General features: G+C 45.2%; 1 protein-coding gene across 1 annotated transcript in view; it reads right to left on the minus strand.

The window, feature by feature from the left end:
• Positions 1-18,083, minus strand: part of FAM186A (family with sequence similarity 186 member A) — a 59,034-nt gene that overhangs the window by 13,242 nt on the left and 27,709 nt on the right. The window contains exons 2-3 of the mRNA XM_056848954.1: positions 2,446-2,600; positions 1,654-1,885 (exon numbers count right to left, since the gene is read on the minus strand). Of these exons, the coding sequence (XP_056704932.1) occupies positions 1,654-1,885; positions 2,446-2,600 (387 nt within the window). The remainder of the gene's footprint in view (positions 1-1,653; positions 1,886-2,445; positions 2,601-18,083) is intronic.

Consider the following 18,083-nt stretch of genomic DNA (forward strand, 5'->3'; position numbering starts at 1 on the left):
AGCTGTGTTTAGCCCAAGGTCACCCAGCAGGCTTCGTGTGTAGGAGTGGGGAAACAAACCCAGTTCTCCAGATTAGAGTCTACCATTCCAAACCACTGCTCTTAACCATTACACCACGCTGATTTGGCTGAACATATGTGACTGGCCCAAGGTCACCAAGCACGTTTCATGGCAGAATGGGGATTTGAACCTGGATCTTCCAGATACTAGTCCAGCACTCCATCCAGTATACCACACTGGCTGGCTGTAGCTTGCAGTACCATCCTAAGCAGGTCTGCTCAGAATTCTCCTCACCCAGTGGGACTTGATCCCAGGAAAATATCCTTAGCATTGCACTGATAGTTAAGGTTTTCTCTGAAGAGCTCCAAAATAAAGAACACCTTGTGAGACAGCAAGAATACAACATCTGAAGTGAATCAGAATATTATTGGTTCATCATTAGGATATGCCACCCTTGGTGGGTAATTAATGGTAACAGGTTAGAACAGGTTAAACATTTCAAGTATTCAGGCATACATTTTCAGTATAATAGTTCCTGGACTTTTCATCGCAAGTCTGAAATGAATATAGTTAAGAGTCAGGAGACCACAAATCTCATCATAGTCAAATGTTTGATTAGGATAATTTTAAAATAATTTTAAAATAAAATATGAGTATGCAGTGGCTTTGCCTACAAAGTGAAAAGCAGTATTTAATTTAATCCTCCCCAAACAAAAACAAGGAGCCCCGTGGCACAGGGTGGTAAGCTGCAGTACTGCAGTCCAAGCTCTGCTCATGAGCTGAGTTCGATCCTGACGGAAGTTGGTTTCACGTAGCTGGTTCAAGGTTGACTCAGCCTTCCATCCTTCCGAGGTCGGTAAAATGAGTGCTCAGCTTGCTGGGGGTAAAGGGAAGATGACTGGGGAAGGCACTGGCAAAGCAGCCTGTAAACAAAGTCTGCCTAGTAAACGTCAGGATGTGACATCACCCCATGGGTCAGGAATGACCCGGTGCTTGCGCAGGGGACCTTTACCTTTTTAAAACAAGAACTAATAGTTAACCTCCAGCCTTGGAGAGCAGGAAGTAATTAATTAGGCTGTAAAAAAGTAATGGAAAAAAATTACAGGGAGAAAAAGGTTTTTCTTATACCAGACTATGCTGGACTATAAATGTATAGAATCTTGCCTGTTAAGATGGACATTGTTGTATTCTAATAGATATATAGTACCCTGTAGAGCACCCAGTATCAATTCCCCTTAGAAATGATCAATGAAAAGAAATGACTGAGCAGCAGAGGACTGTTCTAATGTGGAAACAACCATAGGTTTCCTACTGCTTCTGAATGTCAGAAATAATTTTGTTTAGATACAGAGCATTTACTATATTTACAAATGAACATGGTTAGGGTCACATTTTGATTAGCAGATTTTCAGCTGCATATTACTAATCACTAGGAAAAGGCAGCACGGAAAGAGGAAAACCCAGCATGATATGGATTGACTCTATGGAGGAAGCCATGGCCTTCAGTTTGCAAGACATGAGCAAGGCTGTTAATGACAGGACGTTTTGGAGGACATTGATTCATAGGGTCACCATGAGTTAGAAGTGACTTGATGGCACTTAACTAACTTACACATTGCTAATCATACCCCCTTATCATCCAATGGAACATACTCCAAGCTTTTAATGATTCCAGCACCGTCTGTAATTCCTTTTCTTTGAAAGCACTCTGATCCAGTGAATCAGCGATTTCATCCAATAAATTAGACCGCCGGCTCTTCTCTTCCCATGTAGCTGTGTGGAGGTACTCCTTTTCTAGGACTGGATCAAACCCATCATCCTTTTTGTAGTGTTCATATGCCCGATGCACTTTGTTCTGAATGTGATGAAGCTTCTTGGAAATGTCCTGTGAGGATGGAATTCAGACAGCTGCAAAGGGAAAGCTTATACAGAATTGTTCTAGGAAACAGACTACTCCTCAGTTGTACAACTCCCTCCCCTTTAAGGATCACTAAAGCCTGAGCCTGAACATTTCTTGGAAGAGCTGCTGCTGGAAAGTCTTGCTTGGTCACAGTTTTAATGGCAAGAGCTTGTTAATCTTTAAGGATATGGTATACTAAGAAACACTTTAGTTCTATCTTACTATGATATGATTTTTTTGTCTGAGTCCTAGAGAGAGCGAAGGCTAAAAATGTAAATAACAAACCACTAGAAGAATCTAATATCTGGAATTTTAAACAGTTGCCTACATAGGCCTCCCATCTCCCCATCCTGGCCATTTTTAATTACCTTTTCTTTTCCTCAGACATCAGAGATATTTGTATGTATTCTGTATGTGAGAAGAACTCTGCTTTATGTATAAGTTATTCAACATGGGTTCATGGTGGAACCCATGGTGGAAACTCTGCATACTTGGCCTCCCCACTATATAACTCCCCCATGCATGTGCTCAGTTTCACTATATACCTTCTTTGCTCTTTCCAACTGAGCTGTGTCAATTTTATTCAGTATATTCTTCACGGAATGAGGGACTTCGACGATGGGGACAAAGCTCATATCGTCTGTGGATTCTGTGTCCTTGGCTTTTTGGAAGATTTCAGGTTGTTCTTCCTGTATGCTTCCTGTTTTTGATGAAGAAGATGAAGAGTCTTGGGCATCTGTCTTAGGATGTAGGGTTGGCAGCTTGTCCCATGCAACAAATTTTTGGATATTCATGACTGTAGCAGAGGGTAAGCCTGATAAAGTGACTAGTTCTCTGTCAGATTGTTGAGGGGGGAAAGGGAAGACTTGTTTTTCAAAAAGTTAGGCGTTTTCCTGCTGTTAAACAGAATATCATCACTAGGAGATGAGCAGATTCTGTTTCTTTCGTTGATGTCATAGCTGCCATTCTATAGCTTCTAATCCATGACATCACTGGACAGTCAACAGACATTTGCATAAAAACAAGTCCCAAGGAACTGAAACTGATCGTTCTACAAGCTCTACAAGCCACAATACGAGAGGTCCCTAGAATGCATCAGTGCCCCAAATAGGCAGAGCAGGGTAGTGCTTAAACAATTAAGAAGTGGATTATCCGTGCTCGTCGCGTCTGTTCATCCCAGTTCTTTGGAATACCCCCTCCACGTGGTCTGCCTGCCTATACATATTATCTGACAACCCCTCGTCTCTATAAAGCTTTTGCTTGGCTAGATTGAATGCTAACCCTTCTATGGTAATGCAGGGCAGAATTCTGAATATACCATACTCAGACCGGATCTGCCCTTGCTCTTCTGGCTCTATTGACTCTTTAGCCCATGCCCTTTTGGAATGCCACTTTTACGAGGAACTTCGATCGCACTATATTTCCCCCCTTTTAATATACAAATCCAATGCCTCTGTGACTGACATAAAGCCTTTTTTACTAAGCGATAGGGACCCCAAGGCTACATTGTCAGTGGCAAGTTTGTTTCAATCCTTATATCCCTCCAACACTAGATATATGCTGCTCAAGATCAATTGATCAAGGAGCTTCTAAGGGATAAAAGGAAATAAGTGGATTACTCCATTGTATACCTCAGCCAGAGTCCAGCTGAAATGGGTTGCCATGCTTTAAACTAGCAGTTGGCATAAGCCTTCACAACGGTATTAACCAGAACAGCAAGATAGTGATCTGGAAACATATGGTGCTGTTAATATTGAGGTTTTGTTTTCTTGTCCAACATCTGAATGTAAGAACTCCTTGGAATAATGTAAGAACTAGTTAAAATTAAATGAAGCATACTCAGAAACTGCCAAACTATATTCAGCTGACATTTCACAGAAGACAGACACAGTAGTCCTGCTGACCATGTCTCCTGCTAGGAGACCATCAACACGAGGACCTTTTCACACTTCTGTTGGGTATTTCTTTCACTTTCTTATGAAAACAAGTTTAGTACATGGCTGATATTGTGTTACACCTGCTTCCATTGATGTCTTGAAGTTCCTGCCCATGCAAATGTGGTAGTACATTGTGGATGGGCAGTATCTGATGTCACATATGCGAAGCATCAAACCCCCTCCCATTTAATTATGTTTGGAGCAAGTAATAATATGAGCATCTATGGACTATGCGCCTACAAAACCAACGTACCTGTGACCATAAAGCAGATATGAGAACAATAGATGACCTCTGCTATTTCAATTGTGGCTAATTGGTGTGAAGCAATTACTTTGCTTTTTTTTTTTTAGGTTGAGAAATTCCTGTTTTGTAATGATGAAGGTAAAAATGAGGGTAAAAATGAGGGTAAAAATGATGAGGGACTACATAAGGGTGGAAAGATGTCACAGGAGCTTTGTGCAGAAGCCAAGATGGGGCTAGGAATGGTTGAGAAATGGTGGGAAGGTGTGGCCAGATAGAAAGATAGGTTATGCTGGGAGGAAAGCCCCTCTTCCTGTCTGCAGGGGAAAATAGTAGTTCTACTACACAGAGATTGTGCTTAAATAGATTGTGACAAATGAGGTCATCTGAACTGTGAGTAATAACTCAGTCAATCATAGCGGTAGGACAAAATTTGAGTCCAATAGCAGCCTAGAGACCAACAGATATTTCCAAGATATATGTTTTCATGAGTCAAAGCTAGGATTGCCAGCCCCAGTTTAGAAAATACCTGGAGATTTTTGGCGCGGAGCCTGAGGAGGGCAGGGTTTGGAGAGGGGGGGGGACTTCAGTGCCATAGAGTCCAATTGCCAAAGCGTCCATTTTCTCCTGGTGAACTAATCTCTATCGGCTGGAGATCAGCTGTAATAGCGGGAGATCTCCAGCCACTAACAGTCCCATATACAGGAGGAGCCAAGTGGCAGAAAACCTTCATATAGATTGTCATCAGGAGTAAATTCAGTTTCCCCAGCAATGGCAGCACGAACTCTGAGGTAAATCAGTAATTGTCATAGATTTGGAGCTACTGTTCAGTTGTTGTTGTCTCCCACATCGTAAGCTATGCCTGCTGATATGTTTTGAGTAGCAACAGTTAGCAAAGACTTGTCAGCGCAGTTCACATCTGGCTTCTAAAGTTCAGCATGCTGTCAAGTCATCAGTGATCACCCTACAAAAACCCTACAACTGCTAAAAGAAACCAGATACTTTGTTGCTGTAGTTGTTTCTGCCAACCACATCCTGGTCCTCTTTCTCACCCATGCTGTCTCAGTTAGTTCTCTGTCTACTTATTGTGCAATGGGTTGGGAGGTACTAACTTTCCCTTATTGCTATAACTGTGCCCTCTGATGGATCCCATTGGTTGATTCTTTCCTCCTGTCCATCTCATTGATCTGCAATGAGCTGCTGCTGCTTACTCACCCAGGTACTATGACTGGCTTGGTCTCACTCATAAGAACATAAGAAAGGCCCTGCTGGATCAGACCAAGGCCCATCAAGTCCAGCAGTCTGTTCACACAGTGGCCAACCAGGTGCCTCTAGGAAGCCCACAACCAAGACAACTGCAGCAGCATTGTTCTGCCTGTGTTCCACAGCACCTAATATAATAGACATGCTCCTCTGATCCTGGAGAGAATAGGTATGCAACATGACTAGTATCCATTTTTACTAGCAGCCATGAATACCCCTCTCCTCCATGAACATGTCCACTCCCCTCTTATAGCCTTCCAAGTTGGCAGCCATCACCACATCCTGGGGCAGGGAATTCCACAATGTAACTATGCGTTGTGTGAAGAAATACTTCCTTTTATCTGTTTTGAATCTCTCATCCTCCAGCTTCAGCAGATGACCCTGCATTGTAGTATTATCAGAGAGAGGGAGAAAAGCTTCTCCCTGTCCACTCTCTCCATACCATGCATAATTTTATAGACCTCTATCATGTCTCCCCTTAACGGTCTTCTTTCCAAGTTAAACAGCCCTAAGCGTTTTAACCGTTCCTCAAAGGGCAGTTGCTGTAGTCCCCTGATCATTTTGGTTGCTTTTTTCTGCACCTTCTCAAGCTCTGCAATATCCTTTTTTAGGTGACCAGAACTGTACACAGTATTCCAAGTGTGGTCTCACCATAGATTTGTACAAGGGCAGTATGATATCAGCAGTATGATATTTTTCTCTATTCCTCGTCTAATTATGGCCAGCATGGAATTTGCCTTTTTCACAGCAGCCGCACACTGGGTTGACATTTTCATCAAGTGATCCACTACCACCCCAAGATCCCTTTCTTAGTCTGTTGCTGCCAGCACAGATCCCATCAGTGTATATGTGAAGTTGGGATTTTTTGCCCCCAAATGCATCATTTTACACTTGCTCACATTGAATCTCATTTGCCATTTTAATGCCCATTCTTCCAGTTTTTAGAGATCCTTTTGGAGCTTTTCACAGTCTGATTTTGTTTTAACCACCCTAAATAATTTGGTGTCATCTGCAAACTCAACTGATCTCCTCCCTTCAGATGCTACTAGAGCCTCTAAGATAATTCCTTTAATTTCATCCCTACATTATTGATTCCTCTGCCTGTCTTTTTAGTCCCTGCTGAACAGAACAGTAGAAATTCATCGATAAAGGAAGTACACTGAAAACACAAACTTGATTCAGTTATGAACTGGACTGATATTGACCATTATAGCTATATAGGGTTGCCAACCTCCTGGTGGGGCCTGGAAATCTTCTGGTATTGCAATTGATCTCCAGACTACAGAGATAAATTCCCCTGGAGAAAATGGTTACTATGGAGGGTGGACTCTATAGCTTTGTACCTCGCTGAAGTCCCTCGCTTCCCCATCCTCCCCAGTTTCCACCCCCAAAATCTCCAGGTATTTCCCAAACCAGAGCTGGCAACCCTGTAGCTATGGCTTGTCAAAAGCTCAACATTCTGTCATTTTTAAAAGCCCAAACTCCGTTTTGTGGATTAAATAAAATTAGCCTGCTTTATAGGTATTCTGTATCAGTCACATGTTTCCCGTGATCATGCCTTTCTAAGAAGGATTTGCTTGTCTTCCCTCATATTTTCTCCACATAGATGTTAATTCATCTAGATGAAAACTAGATATCCAATTACTGCTTCATTAGCACAAGGAATAGAAACCTATTCGCATAAGCTTCCCTGATTGGATTTACAAAAGACCTGCCTTTTAATTGGTTCATATCATCAGGAGTGGGGGTGATGGTCTTTCTTCCATATTCAGGGACAAATAATTTTTACTTTTATTCAACTTTAAAAAATATTATTTTTCTTTTATGAAAAGAATGCCAAGTGATTAATATTTCCTAATTAATAAATATATGCTGGTTTTGCACTAACCTTCTTCTGGATTTAAAATCTCAGTGCCTACATATGCCTACAAATGCTACCCTACTGTTAAACAGATACTTTAGTTTTATGTGGGAAACTGTCCATAGCACCTGCTTGTTGCAGGGTGTGTTTGTTTGTTTTTAATCAGTTTCAGTTCTTGTCTACGGCCACTGATAAACTGCTTAGAGAAATTCAGGCAACTATTTCCTCTTTTGAGCTATTATAACTTTATTACGGTATCATTATTATAGCTTTTTTATGATATCACCCAGGTATGATATCAAGCAGTGTTTTACAGGGAGAATCCCTTAAATTTCATCTCGAGATGGTATCTGTAGGAGACCCTAAGATCAGGCAGGGTTTTTAAAACCATCTTCTTCATCCTGACTGTTCAGATAGTTCATTATTGTTTGACACAGGCAATCACCGTGAATACTTCTAGATTACCCTATTGCATCTATAGTAGCTTATAAATTGGAGCCTCTATGAGTAATCTTATCTGTAAAATGGTTAGCAAAGAGTCAAAGTAGGCTTATGGTGAGGAGGAGGGTGGGGTGCATAAAGGAGGGTGGAGCTGGGACTCAAGTTCTCGGACAGACACCCTCCCCCGAAGACTGTACCATAATTTCAGGGCATCTACTGAAAAGGCCCTGTTTCATATAAACAACCACTGCACTTCAAATGACAACAGAGGCACAGAGCCTCAGAGGAAGATTTTAAACTCTGCATAGGTTCATATGTGAGAAGGAAATTCTTAAAGTACCCTGGGAAATTCTTAAAGTACCCTGAGAAGGAAATCTTAAAGTACCCTGGAAATTCTTAAAGTACCCAATTTGTTATTGGACCACTTAGTACTTTTAAGGTCAAAATCAACACGTTTTAAAAATTGGCCCAATAACAAATTGGAAGCCAGTGAAAATGTTGCACCACAAGCATTATGTATGTTAATTTTATAACCATTTGGAATGTAGTATTTGTCTACAGTCAAAAGTTCAGACCCTCTGTCTGTCATGCCCTTTATAATTAGAATACACACACTTTCTTTAAAAAGACCCTTTAGCCCCTGTAATATCAGTCTACATCAAAGTACTTCCCTCTTTCTAACAGGTAGGTTTTACTAAAGTCTTCTATGCATGGGTACTTTGACTCATGTTCGCCCCCGGACTGACTCAGTTATTCCTTGGAGTTATGCATGAGTTTTCTGTCCTTCAGAGATGAACTCGCTCCGAGCCCTCGCAATGTCCAGGTCTTGCCAATGCTGTTAAAATCCAATTCTTCTGTCTCTCCTGAGATCAAACCATCCTCATCATGCATAACCCAAAGCGCAGGACAGGGGAGCCGTGTGTGTGTGATGTTTTTCTCACAGTAAGCACTAAAGCCAATTACAAAGCAGCGTTTCAAGAGGCAGGGACTCAAATGTGTCCTGATTTTTGTCTCACACCCAGAGTTCTTTCTGAGCAGACATGGGTTTTAAAATGATGCTTGTGCTTCTCTCTCTCTCTCTCTCCCCCCCCACCCCGTTCCTTTTAAAAAGCTCCGTTTCGGGAAATTGTTTTTAAAAATGACACTTGGATTTCTGGTGGGGGGTAGAGGGGGACTGGACATTTTTCTCACAGTTACTAAGTGTTCTGCATTACGGATTGTGGGATCCATCCTGAGATTCTATAATACAAAGGGTAGTTTTCTTATCAATCCAGTTATTTAAAAGCAAGGTCGTTCCGCAATTACTGTATGGAAAGTAAGGGGATGGAAGGAAGATACCCTTTACATCCTAGAAGGGAAAGCTGAGCGAAAGGGTTTTACCCCTCTCTCGTGCTTCCAACGAAGCCCCTTGTGTCTTCTCCACCTCTCTTTATTGTGTGAGTGTGTGTGTGTGTATAAAGAAACATGGGAGGAAATAAAAGCAACAAGCTGGTTGCAGCCTCCTGTTTAGAAATTATGGTAAACAGATATGACCCCAAGAGGGGCTCTGATGAATTGCTTAGGGGTCTAAGACTTAAAACCCTCATCTCTCTGTGCAAGGTGGAATGGCCCCAGCTCACTAAAGCCTGTGAAGAAACATTGCAATGGCCCAGTACAGGGTCTTTTGATATAAAGAAATTGGCAATACTTAAAACGCACATTGCCACAGGCAGCCGCCCACACATGTATTTTGTGCTATGGGTAAAAATGGCAAATCATCATGCCCAGCACCAGGATAATCCCACAGCTATTGATATGTTTTCAAATGAAGCAATCCAGGCTTTCATGGGACCATTTCAAGATTTGCCAGGGGCAGATGAGTGGGGAAAATTGGCATTTGGGACCACTGAAGAAATTTTTTTTCTTTTTCCTGTATTCAAGGAATATTTGAGGTAATACCTGTAGTTCAGAATGACAAAGATATAAAACATTAATGGGTAAACAACAACCTTTTGGTGATTAAATTTTTTAGGTGAAACACTGGAAAATTAATGTCTCTCGAAAACAAAAAAAAATGTTTTTAATTTATGCGTATCAGCCTGAGCCAATACAGCTGCTGTCCCCACAGAGGATTTGCTCTGCCCTGGCTCTCAGATTGCACTGGTGGCTACACAATGGTCATTAATACATGGGCACTTGGACTCATGTTTTGCCCCCGTCATGTTTAGTCCCTTTTTAGTCCCGTCTGACTTGGTTGTTCCTGGGACTCCGCTTTCCAGCAATCTACAACACATAAAGAAGTCTATATTTGAGTATAAAAATTGACTTACCTGTCACTCAGGATACTCAGGAATTGACATTGACTTACCTGACTCCCAGGATATTTATTTATTTATATATTGAATTTGTTTTTTCTGCTGGACTGCTATTGATATCTATATGTGTATCTTGTTGTTACCTTGTTGTATATATTGTTCACTTTTGCACCTTCTTTCACCTTATAAATTAGTACTTTAATATATATATTGTGTGAGTGCTGTCTGGATTCTTTCCATTATCCATACAGCACTGAGCCTTTCTTTCTCCAGCTCCAGTATGGAAGGATAAAAAATAAAATTATTGGGAGCCAGACACCACCGCCGCCGCACCAAAGTGGAGGGAGCAGAGCTGGGGACCCGGCAGTCAGTGTGGCAGGCGGCCACTAGGGGCCAGAGAGAGCATTGGGGAGGGGAGAGTCAGAACTAGGCAAAGGAGAAGGAAGCTGGCTCCGCCCCCATCCTGCCCCGAACAAATGCAGCAGAGGCCGGGGGAACTGGCCACCCTCTGGTGAGGGCTCTAAGTCCCCATGGCAGGGAGCTGATGGACCAACGTCCCGAGATGCGTGTGTCTTCCTTGCCAGAAGGCATGTGCAGCAGGACCAGTGCTTATGAGGGGGCTGTTGCCCTGCAACTGGGCGTCGCCGTGGGGGCTTGGCCCTCTTCTGGCCCCGGCCCACTGGCTGGCCATTTGGGGCTGTCATAGGCCCTGGGGGCATGGCTGCACCAAGGGGGGTAAATTGGGAAAACACCTATACTAGGCCTCTATGAGCTAAGTCATAATTTCAATAGGCATAACTTTATGCTGGGGAAAGTGGGTGTTCCCGCCCCGAAAGCCCTCAGGAATCTGAATTCTTTTCCCCCCACCCAAGGAATACTCCCTTTTCCGCCGGCGAAGGTCCCTGTACTGGAACTGCACTGCCACGGGGACTGCGCCACTGCCCCTGCCTCGTCCTCCTGTGCTGCTCTACCGCCAGTGTCCGTGCCAGTTTAGATGGTGCAAGTGGCACTTACGTGGAAGAAAAAAGGAGGGGAATAAAACCCAACCTAAAAACAAAAGCTGGGTACCCAAGGTTGGGTGAAAGGAAAATATATATGTCTATGTATAAATACTGAAAGTATAATTTATTAGAAGCGCTATATAAAAGTTAAAATTATTTAAAAGCATTAAAATAGCACAATGGCATTTCCTGAGGTTGATAACTAAAACCACATACCAAACACGTTTCGGCCTATGGGGCCTTCATCAGTGGTTAATTAAAACCCTTTGTAAACCTGCACACATTTACAGAAATACATTAATAAATACAAATAGTTCAAACCCAACCAGGAATGTGTATATGTTGTAAATTCTATTCTCAATTACTCAGACATCTGGTATAATAGGTTCTTGTATTTATACATAGACTTATATATATTTTCCTTTCACCCAACCTTGGGTACCCAGCAAGTGGCACTTACGCCAGCGTAAGCCTTGCATCACTTCCTGAGGTGCTTTGCCCCCCCCCCCTTCAAAGATTTATTGAAGCATATTGAAGCGTGGTGTAGTGGTTAAGAGCGGCACTCTAATCTGTCAAACTAGGTTCAGTTCTCCACTCCTCCACATGAAGCCTGCTGGCTGACCTTGGGCCAGTCACAGTTCTCTCAGAACTCTCTCTCAGCTCACACGGAGGCAAGCAATGGCAAACCACCTCTGAATGCCTCTTGCCTTGTAAACCCTACGGAGTCACCATAAGTCAGCTGTGGCTTGACTGCACAAACACTTTGTCAGTTGAAGTATCATTTCCTGAAGTGGGCTGTAGCCCATGAAAGCTTACTCTTCAATAAAACTGTTATTCTTTAAGGTGGAATAAGAATCCTTTTTGCTTATACTGTGACACAGCTACCTCAGTGTAAATATTAACTCCGAACTTTCAGTATTAAATTCTGATGGGACTGTTGCATATCTAAATGACCTTGTCAATTCAGGCAGCAGAACTCTATCTTAATTTATAAGATATGATGATGAGAGGAAATCAGTCACCCGTGCCCAGCTATCAACAGCTACTGTGAATCTTCCTAATTACCTAGCCATCCTATAGAATTCTATTCTATCACATGCCTTGTGGGCATCCACCTCCAGAGGATCCTAAAGAAACCTAGTTAAGATGAGGCAAGACGGTGACTGACTATAAGTGCTCCTTTGAAGAGGAGCTCTCAAGCTACCCCCATTTCATGGGTCTGAGCAACCAGGTTGGGTTGATAATAACCCAAAAACCCTCCTCTAATTAAAGAGGGGCTCCTGACACACAGTGCGGCAAAGAGCAGAAGTTTATTTCTCTGAGCTTCTGACTCTGAACTGCAGATAACATCTGGACTGAATGGGGAGAAGCAATGCGGCTGGATCAGTAAGCTAGCTTTTCAAGTCTGCCTGCCTGCCTGTCTATTTAATTACAGCGGGAATTGCATGGAACTTGCTTCATGTGATAATTCTGAACAAATTAATGCTCTGAAGACTATGCAAATAATTACCAGAGGTGATCTCAAATACATAAGCTTGTTTAAATTAGCCAGTATAATAAATCACTAGATTTCAAGAACATTATCAGCTTGTTATAAATTTTTAACTTATAGCTTGAAATAGCATTGGACTCTACGCTTATTTTTAAGCTACTTTTCTTAGCTACTCCTTGTTAGTGGCATTCCAAAAGATTCTAATTGGAGACAGTCTGGACTTAGATAAAAGAACAAATGGTAGCCCCCATTTCAACAAGCTTGGAATTGTTTCCACGGGAAAAAGGAGATTTAAAACTTGTAAACTATAACTGCTGGACATCTGTGTTATTATAAACTTCAGACTAAAACTTAGAATACATGTGTCAGGCTGTTATCTCGGTTTCTCTGTTGCCTCTGTTCCTTTGCTGAACCGTCCAGACTTCAAGGACAGCTTCACATACCAAAGTCTGGGAACGCTACCCCTGGGAAAGTGTGCTCTGTTTATGCTTTGTGTGTTCTGTAATCTCCCGCCAATTTCAAGCTTTATATTGCCAACTAACGAGCAAGACCCTCATAGCTGTCATCTTATCCTATATGCACTGTATTGCCTATTTGACCAGTAAAAGCCATCTGCTTGGATTCTAACTGTCTCTGTGGTGATTTCTGGTTCTTTGGGTCAAGAGCTGACATTATGACAGCTATCCCTACAACTCTTCTTCAACGATCCCCTAGTCAGGCTAGAGCCCTGGAGGGTTCGCCTGCCACTCGGATAGGAGCTAGGAGGTCGCTCTCCGAGTGAACCGGGACTACTACTTCCTGGAACCCTGGAGTCCTCATGTGGGGATCCTACCCTTCTACAGGACATAGTCGCTGAACTTTTTAGGACTACTCTAGAGGCTTGCCGCTTGGAGGGACTAGTACAGACACAGTGGCAATCTCTAGTGAAAGTTCTCTGGATGTTAACCTCGGATGATACTAATACTCGTTTAGATCTCCAGGATTTTGATCAGTTGCTGGATGATGCCCAGCTGGCAACTGAGGACTTACAGGTACTAACCGGATTATTGGATGAACTTATTGCCCGTGAGTCTCTCCCATTCACGGCCCCTACTACCCTGGGAAAAGGTATCATGGCAGGAGCCTCAGGTCTTTCCCTGATACCCGATGCAGCTAGTTGTCAAGCTGAAGCCAAGCGGGTCGCTGTCCATACGGCCCTCCTCTTTGCGGATTGTACAAAGGATACTACGGTAGCCACCTTGGCCCAATGTTTGGCCTCGACGTTTGGGGCCGACGCACCCGCTATCGCGGTTCGGTTACAACCATTGCTGGGCGGGGAACCCGACCCCATACGCTCACTCCTGGAAACAGAACTTTTACCGCACGTTACCGCAATTGAAGCTCTGAAACTCGAAGCCCGAAAGGTTCTCGCAGATAAAGAAGCTGCTGAAGCGGCTAAGGCGGCGGCCGAAGCCCAAGCCGCAAGGGATAAGGAGTTACAATTGGCTGTGGATCGTGCGCGGACCGGCGGTCGCCCTAAGGACACTGTAAAGAGCGGCCCTCCGTTAGGTCTGTCTTTTCCCCCGGTGTTTGTCCCGTCGCGCACGACCCAACGCGCACGCCGCCTTGCAGACCGACGCCAAGACTCCGGAGAGTCTGCTGACGAGGACCTATATGGGGACAGTTCTCAATGGGCCACGAGTTTCCGGACAAGTAAACCTCATCGTACCGGCGGCCCAGGAGAGGATGTTCACCTGTTACGAGCCCAAAATCGAGAGTTGTCCGACCGCGTCGATCAACTCCAACAGCTAATGGAACAAATGCTGCAGGACAACAGGCAGTTGCAGCAAGCCCTGATAGCCCAAGCACAGCCCGTCCCAATACCGGGTCGGGGGGACCAGTCCAACCTCCTGCACCACCTCCACCTCCCGGAGCTCCCGTTCTACCTGCACCCGGAGCACCTGTGCCACCGGGTCAGCCTGTGCAACTGGGTCAACCCATACCCGGCCCTTGGAAACAGCTCAAGTTGAAAACTACGTATGATGGATCTCTTGAAGCCCTACCCTGTTTCTTGCATCAGGTGGACAGTTATATGCGAGAACAGGGACAATTGTTCCCTACCGAGGACAGCCGGGTGCGCTACGTAGCTTCCCTTCTGACAGGCAAAGCGGCCGACTGGATGGTCCTCCAATTCGACACCCAATCCCGCTCTATCCGTTCCCTCAACAATTTCATGACTGCTTTACGTAGGAGGTTTGAGGACCCCTTTCTGGGGGAACGGGCCAAAGCGGAGCTGCTACAACTAAGACAGGGCTCTACTCCAGTCCGAGAGTTTGCCGATGAATTCCAGAGACTGGCGAGCAAAATTGTGGGCTGGCCCGAGGCCACCCTAATTCACCATTTCAGGGAAGCCTTACACCCTGACGTCCTGAACTGGTCGTACATGCGGGGCGATCCCGACACTCTCGAGGATTGGATTCTATTAGCCGAAGAAGTAGAAAGCTGCCGGCGCTTTATTTCCCTTGTCCGCCAAAAACACAAGGAGAAAAGCGCCCAAAAACCCCAGCCCAAGGCACCACCCCCCGCTATATGGAAGCCGACGCGTCCACCCCAGGAGCGCGAAACCCGATTCCAAAGGGGTGCCTGCCTCATTTGTGGGGAACAGGGCCACTTTGCAGCGGTCTGCCCGTACCGCCCTGAACCCTTTCGTCCCAGCACAGCAACTCGAGCTAGGGGACGACCGCAACGCAGAGGCACCGCGGCCACCCGCAGCGCAGCGCCGGGAAGACCCACGCCCTCTGCACTTCACGCTGGAGACTCATCCGTCCTGCCTGCATCAACTGACCCAGCCGGGTCTCGGATTACAAGTGCCCCATTGGGGGACAACTTTCCCTCTTCGGACGAAGAGAACCCATGGACTTCTCCGGCTTTAAACCTGGAATCTCCCCTTGATTTGTCAAAAAACGGCTCCGGTCTGTGGTGAGTGGAGCGTCTCCACAGACCTCTGCAGATTCTCCTGCTAAACCGACAGCTCCCACCAAAGTAAAGGAAGTAGAAACCACCGTTTATGTAGACCCCATTCTACAACATCACGAAGGTGGCCCCCAACTACCCGTTAAAGCACTTATTGACTCTGGTTGCAGTCGCACTCTCATAAGCGCAGCCACATTCGCAGCACTCAAAGTCGAGTCCGAGGCTTTACCAGCCCCCGTCCAATTTGCCCAAATGGATGGGAGCCATTTCAAAGGGGGTCCAGTTGATCATCGCACTATAGGGGTGGCGATGGGAATTGGCTCCCACTGGGAACAAATCGACTTTACCATAGCCCCTATTCGATTCGAGGTGGTCCTGGGAATTAACTGGATTAAAGGTCATTGTCCCAGTATCGATTGGGACACGAACACAATCTCCTTTGACAACCCTAAATGCGATCAGCACCGACAGCAAGTTGCGGTGCTGTCTCCACCCGCTTCGGCATTACTCTCCGAGGTCCCATCAACATCAGCCCTCCCTGAAATATACCAAGACTTCGCGGATGTCTTTAACATTAAAGAATGTGATGCCTTACCCCCTCACCGGGCTACTGACTGTGCAATTGAAGTGGTGAAGGACTGCACATTAACCAAAAGTAAAATCTACCCAATGAGCACTTCCGAGCGCACTGTGCTTCGAGACTTTTTGGACAAAAACCTTGCCAGAGGGTTCATTCGCCCATCGAATGCTCCCAACTCAGCCCCCGCGTTTTTTGTCCGAAAAAAGGAGGGCGACCTACGCCTCTGCATTGACTTCCGCAAACTCAATGCAGTTACTCAAACCAACGCCTATCCTATACCACTAATTTCAGATATCTTGGGACAACTACAAGAAGGACGTATTTTTTCTAAATTGGACCTGGTAGAAGCCTACTACCGCGTCCGCATCCGAGAGGGGGACGAACCCCTCACTGCCTTCTCTAGCTGCTTTGGAATGTTTGAATTCCTTGTGATGCCCTTCGGGTTAAAAGGGGCCCCGGGGGTCTTCATGCAACTCATTAATGACATCCTTCATTATTTGCTATACCGTGGAGTAGTGGTTTATTTAGACGACATTCTCATTTATTCAAAAACCATGGACGAGCATGTCACATTGGTCCGAGAAGTTCTGCGCCGCCTACGCAACCACCAACTCTTCGCAAAGCTGGCTAAATGCGAATTTCACCAGAGCAAAATAACTTTCTTGGGATACATAATCTCCCACCATGGCCTTAGCATGGACCCGGACAAGGTCCGTTCCGTCCTCGAATGGGCACCTCCCTCCAACCGCAAGCAAGTACAACAATTCCTGGGCTTTGCTAATTTCTACCGCGGATTTATTCCAAACTTCGCCCAAATAGCACTGCCCATCACCGACCTTCTAAAAACCAAAGGTAAAGAAAACTCTGCCACATTGCCCTTCGCTAAAATACTGTGGACTGATCAATGCCAAGCCGCCTTTGTAGCTCTCAAACGCCTTTTCACATCAGAACCGGTGCTACGGCACCCAGACCCTAATCGAATGTTCATTGTGCAAGTCGATGCCTCCGACGTAGCTATGGGGGGGGGGGCTGCTGCAAAAAGGACCTAATGGTCTCCTTCATCCTTGCGCTTATTTCTCTAAGAAGTTTGCGCACTCCCAATTGAACTGGCCTATTTGGGAGAAAGAAGCCTCAGCTGTTCACCATGCTCTCACTCTTTGGCGACAATTCCTAGAAGGGTCCAAAGTCCCCTTCGAAGTTTGGACCGATCACAAGAATCTGGCCGCCCTCACAGGAACCCATAAATTATCCGCAAAACAACAACGTTGGGCGGAATTCTTTGCTCAGTTTCGTTTTGTCCTGAAGCATGTCCCAGGAAAACAAAACGTTCTCGCGGATGCTCTCTCCCGATTGCCTCAATACCCGGCAAAACTCGATCGGCCAACAGACTCTTTATTTACGCCCGCACAAAGAGAAGCCCTGCCCGTATTGGCTGTACAAACCCGATCCCAAACGCTACCCCAGCGACAACACACAGTCACCAGCGAGCAAACCCCTCCAACCCTACCGGCTGCTCTCCTGCCTCCTCAACGGAACACCGCGATGGCTCCGGCTCCAGCTCCGACTCCTCCAACTCAACCGGCCGCCCAGCCGCCTGAAGTCTACGCACCGCAACACGTAAGCGTTTCCCCCTCTCCAACCCCCCTACCTGCTCCTACTACTACTTTGAACGAGGGGGGGGGTTCCCGTCTCCGATTCTTTCTTAAAGTCCCTGCGGGAACACTGCCTTATGGAACATTCTGATCAAACCCTGCCTCCTGGTGTTGTTGAACAAGGGGGCTCTTGGTACAAAGACTCAAAATTGTATGTACCCAAAGCGCTCCGAAAAGACGTCTTACACTTGGCCCATGGAATGAAAACCGCAGGGCACTTTGGGTTTCTAAAGACCCTTCACCTGTTGCGCAGACAGTTTTGGTGGGGGGGAATGCGTTCTGATATTGACTCTTTTATTCGCAGCTGTCCTATTTGCGCCACAGTCAAACGATCTCAAGGCAAACCCCCAGGACTACTGCAACCGCTTGAAATACCCTCCAAACCCTGGGAAGTGATTGCTATGGATTTTATGACGGATCTCCCTCTCAGCGGGGGAAAAACTGTACTATGGGTTATCACTGACTTATT

The sequence above is a fragment of the Euleptes europaea genome, chromosome 1, assembly GCF_029931775.1.
Source record: "Euleptes europaea isolate rEulEur1 chromosome 1, rEulEur1.hap1, whole genome shotgun sequence".
NCBI classification, from domain to species: Eukaryota; Metazoa; Chordata; class Lepidosauria; order Squamata; family Sphaerodactylidae; genus Euleptes; species Euleptes europaea.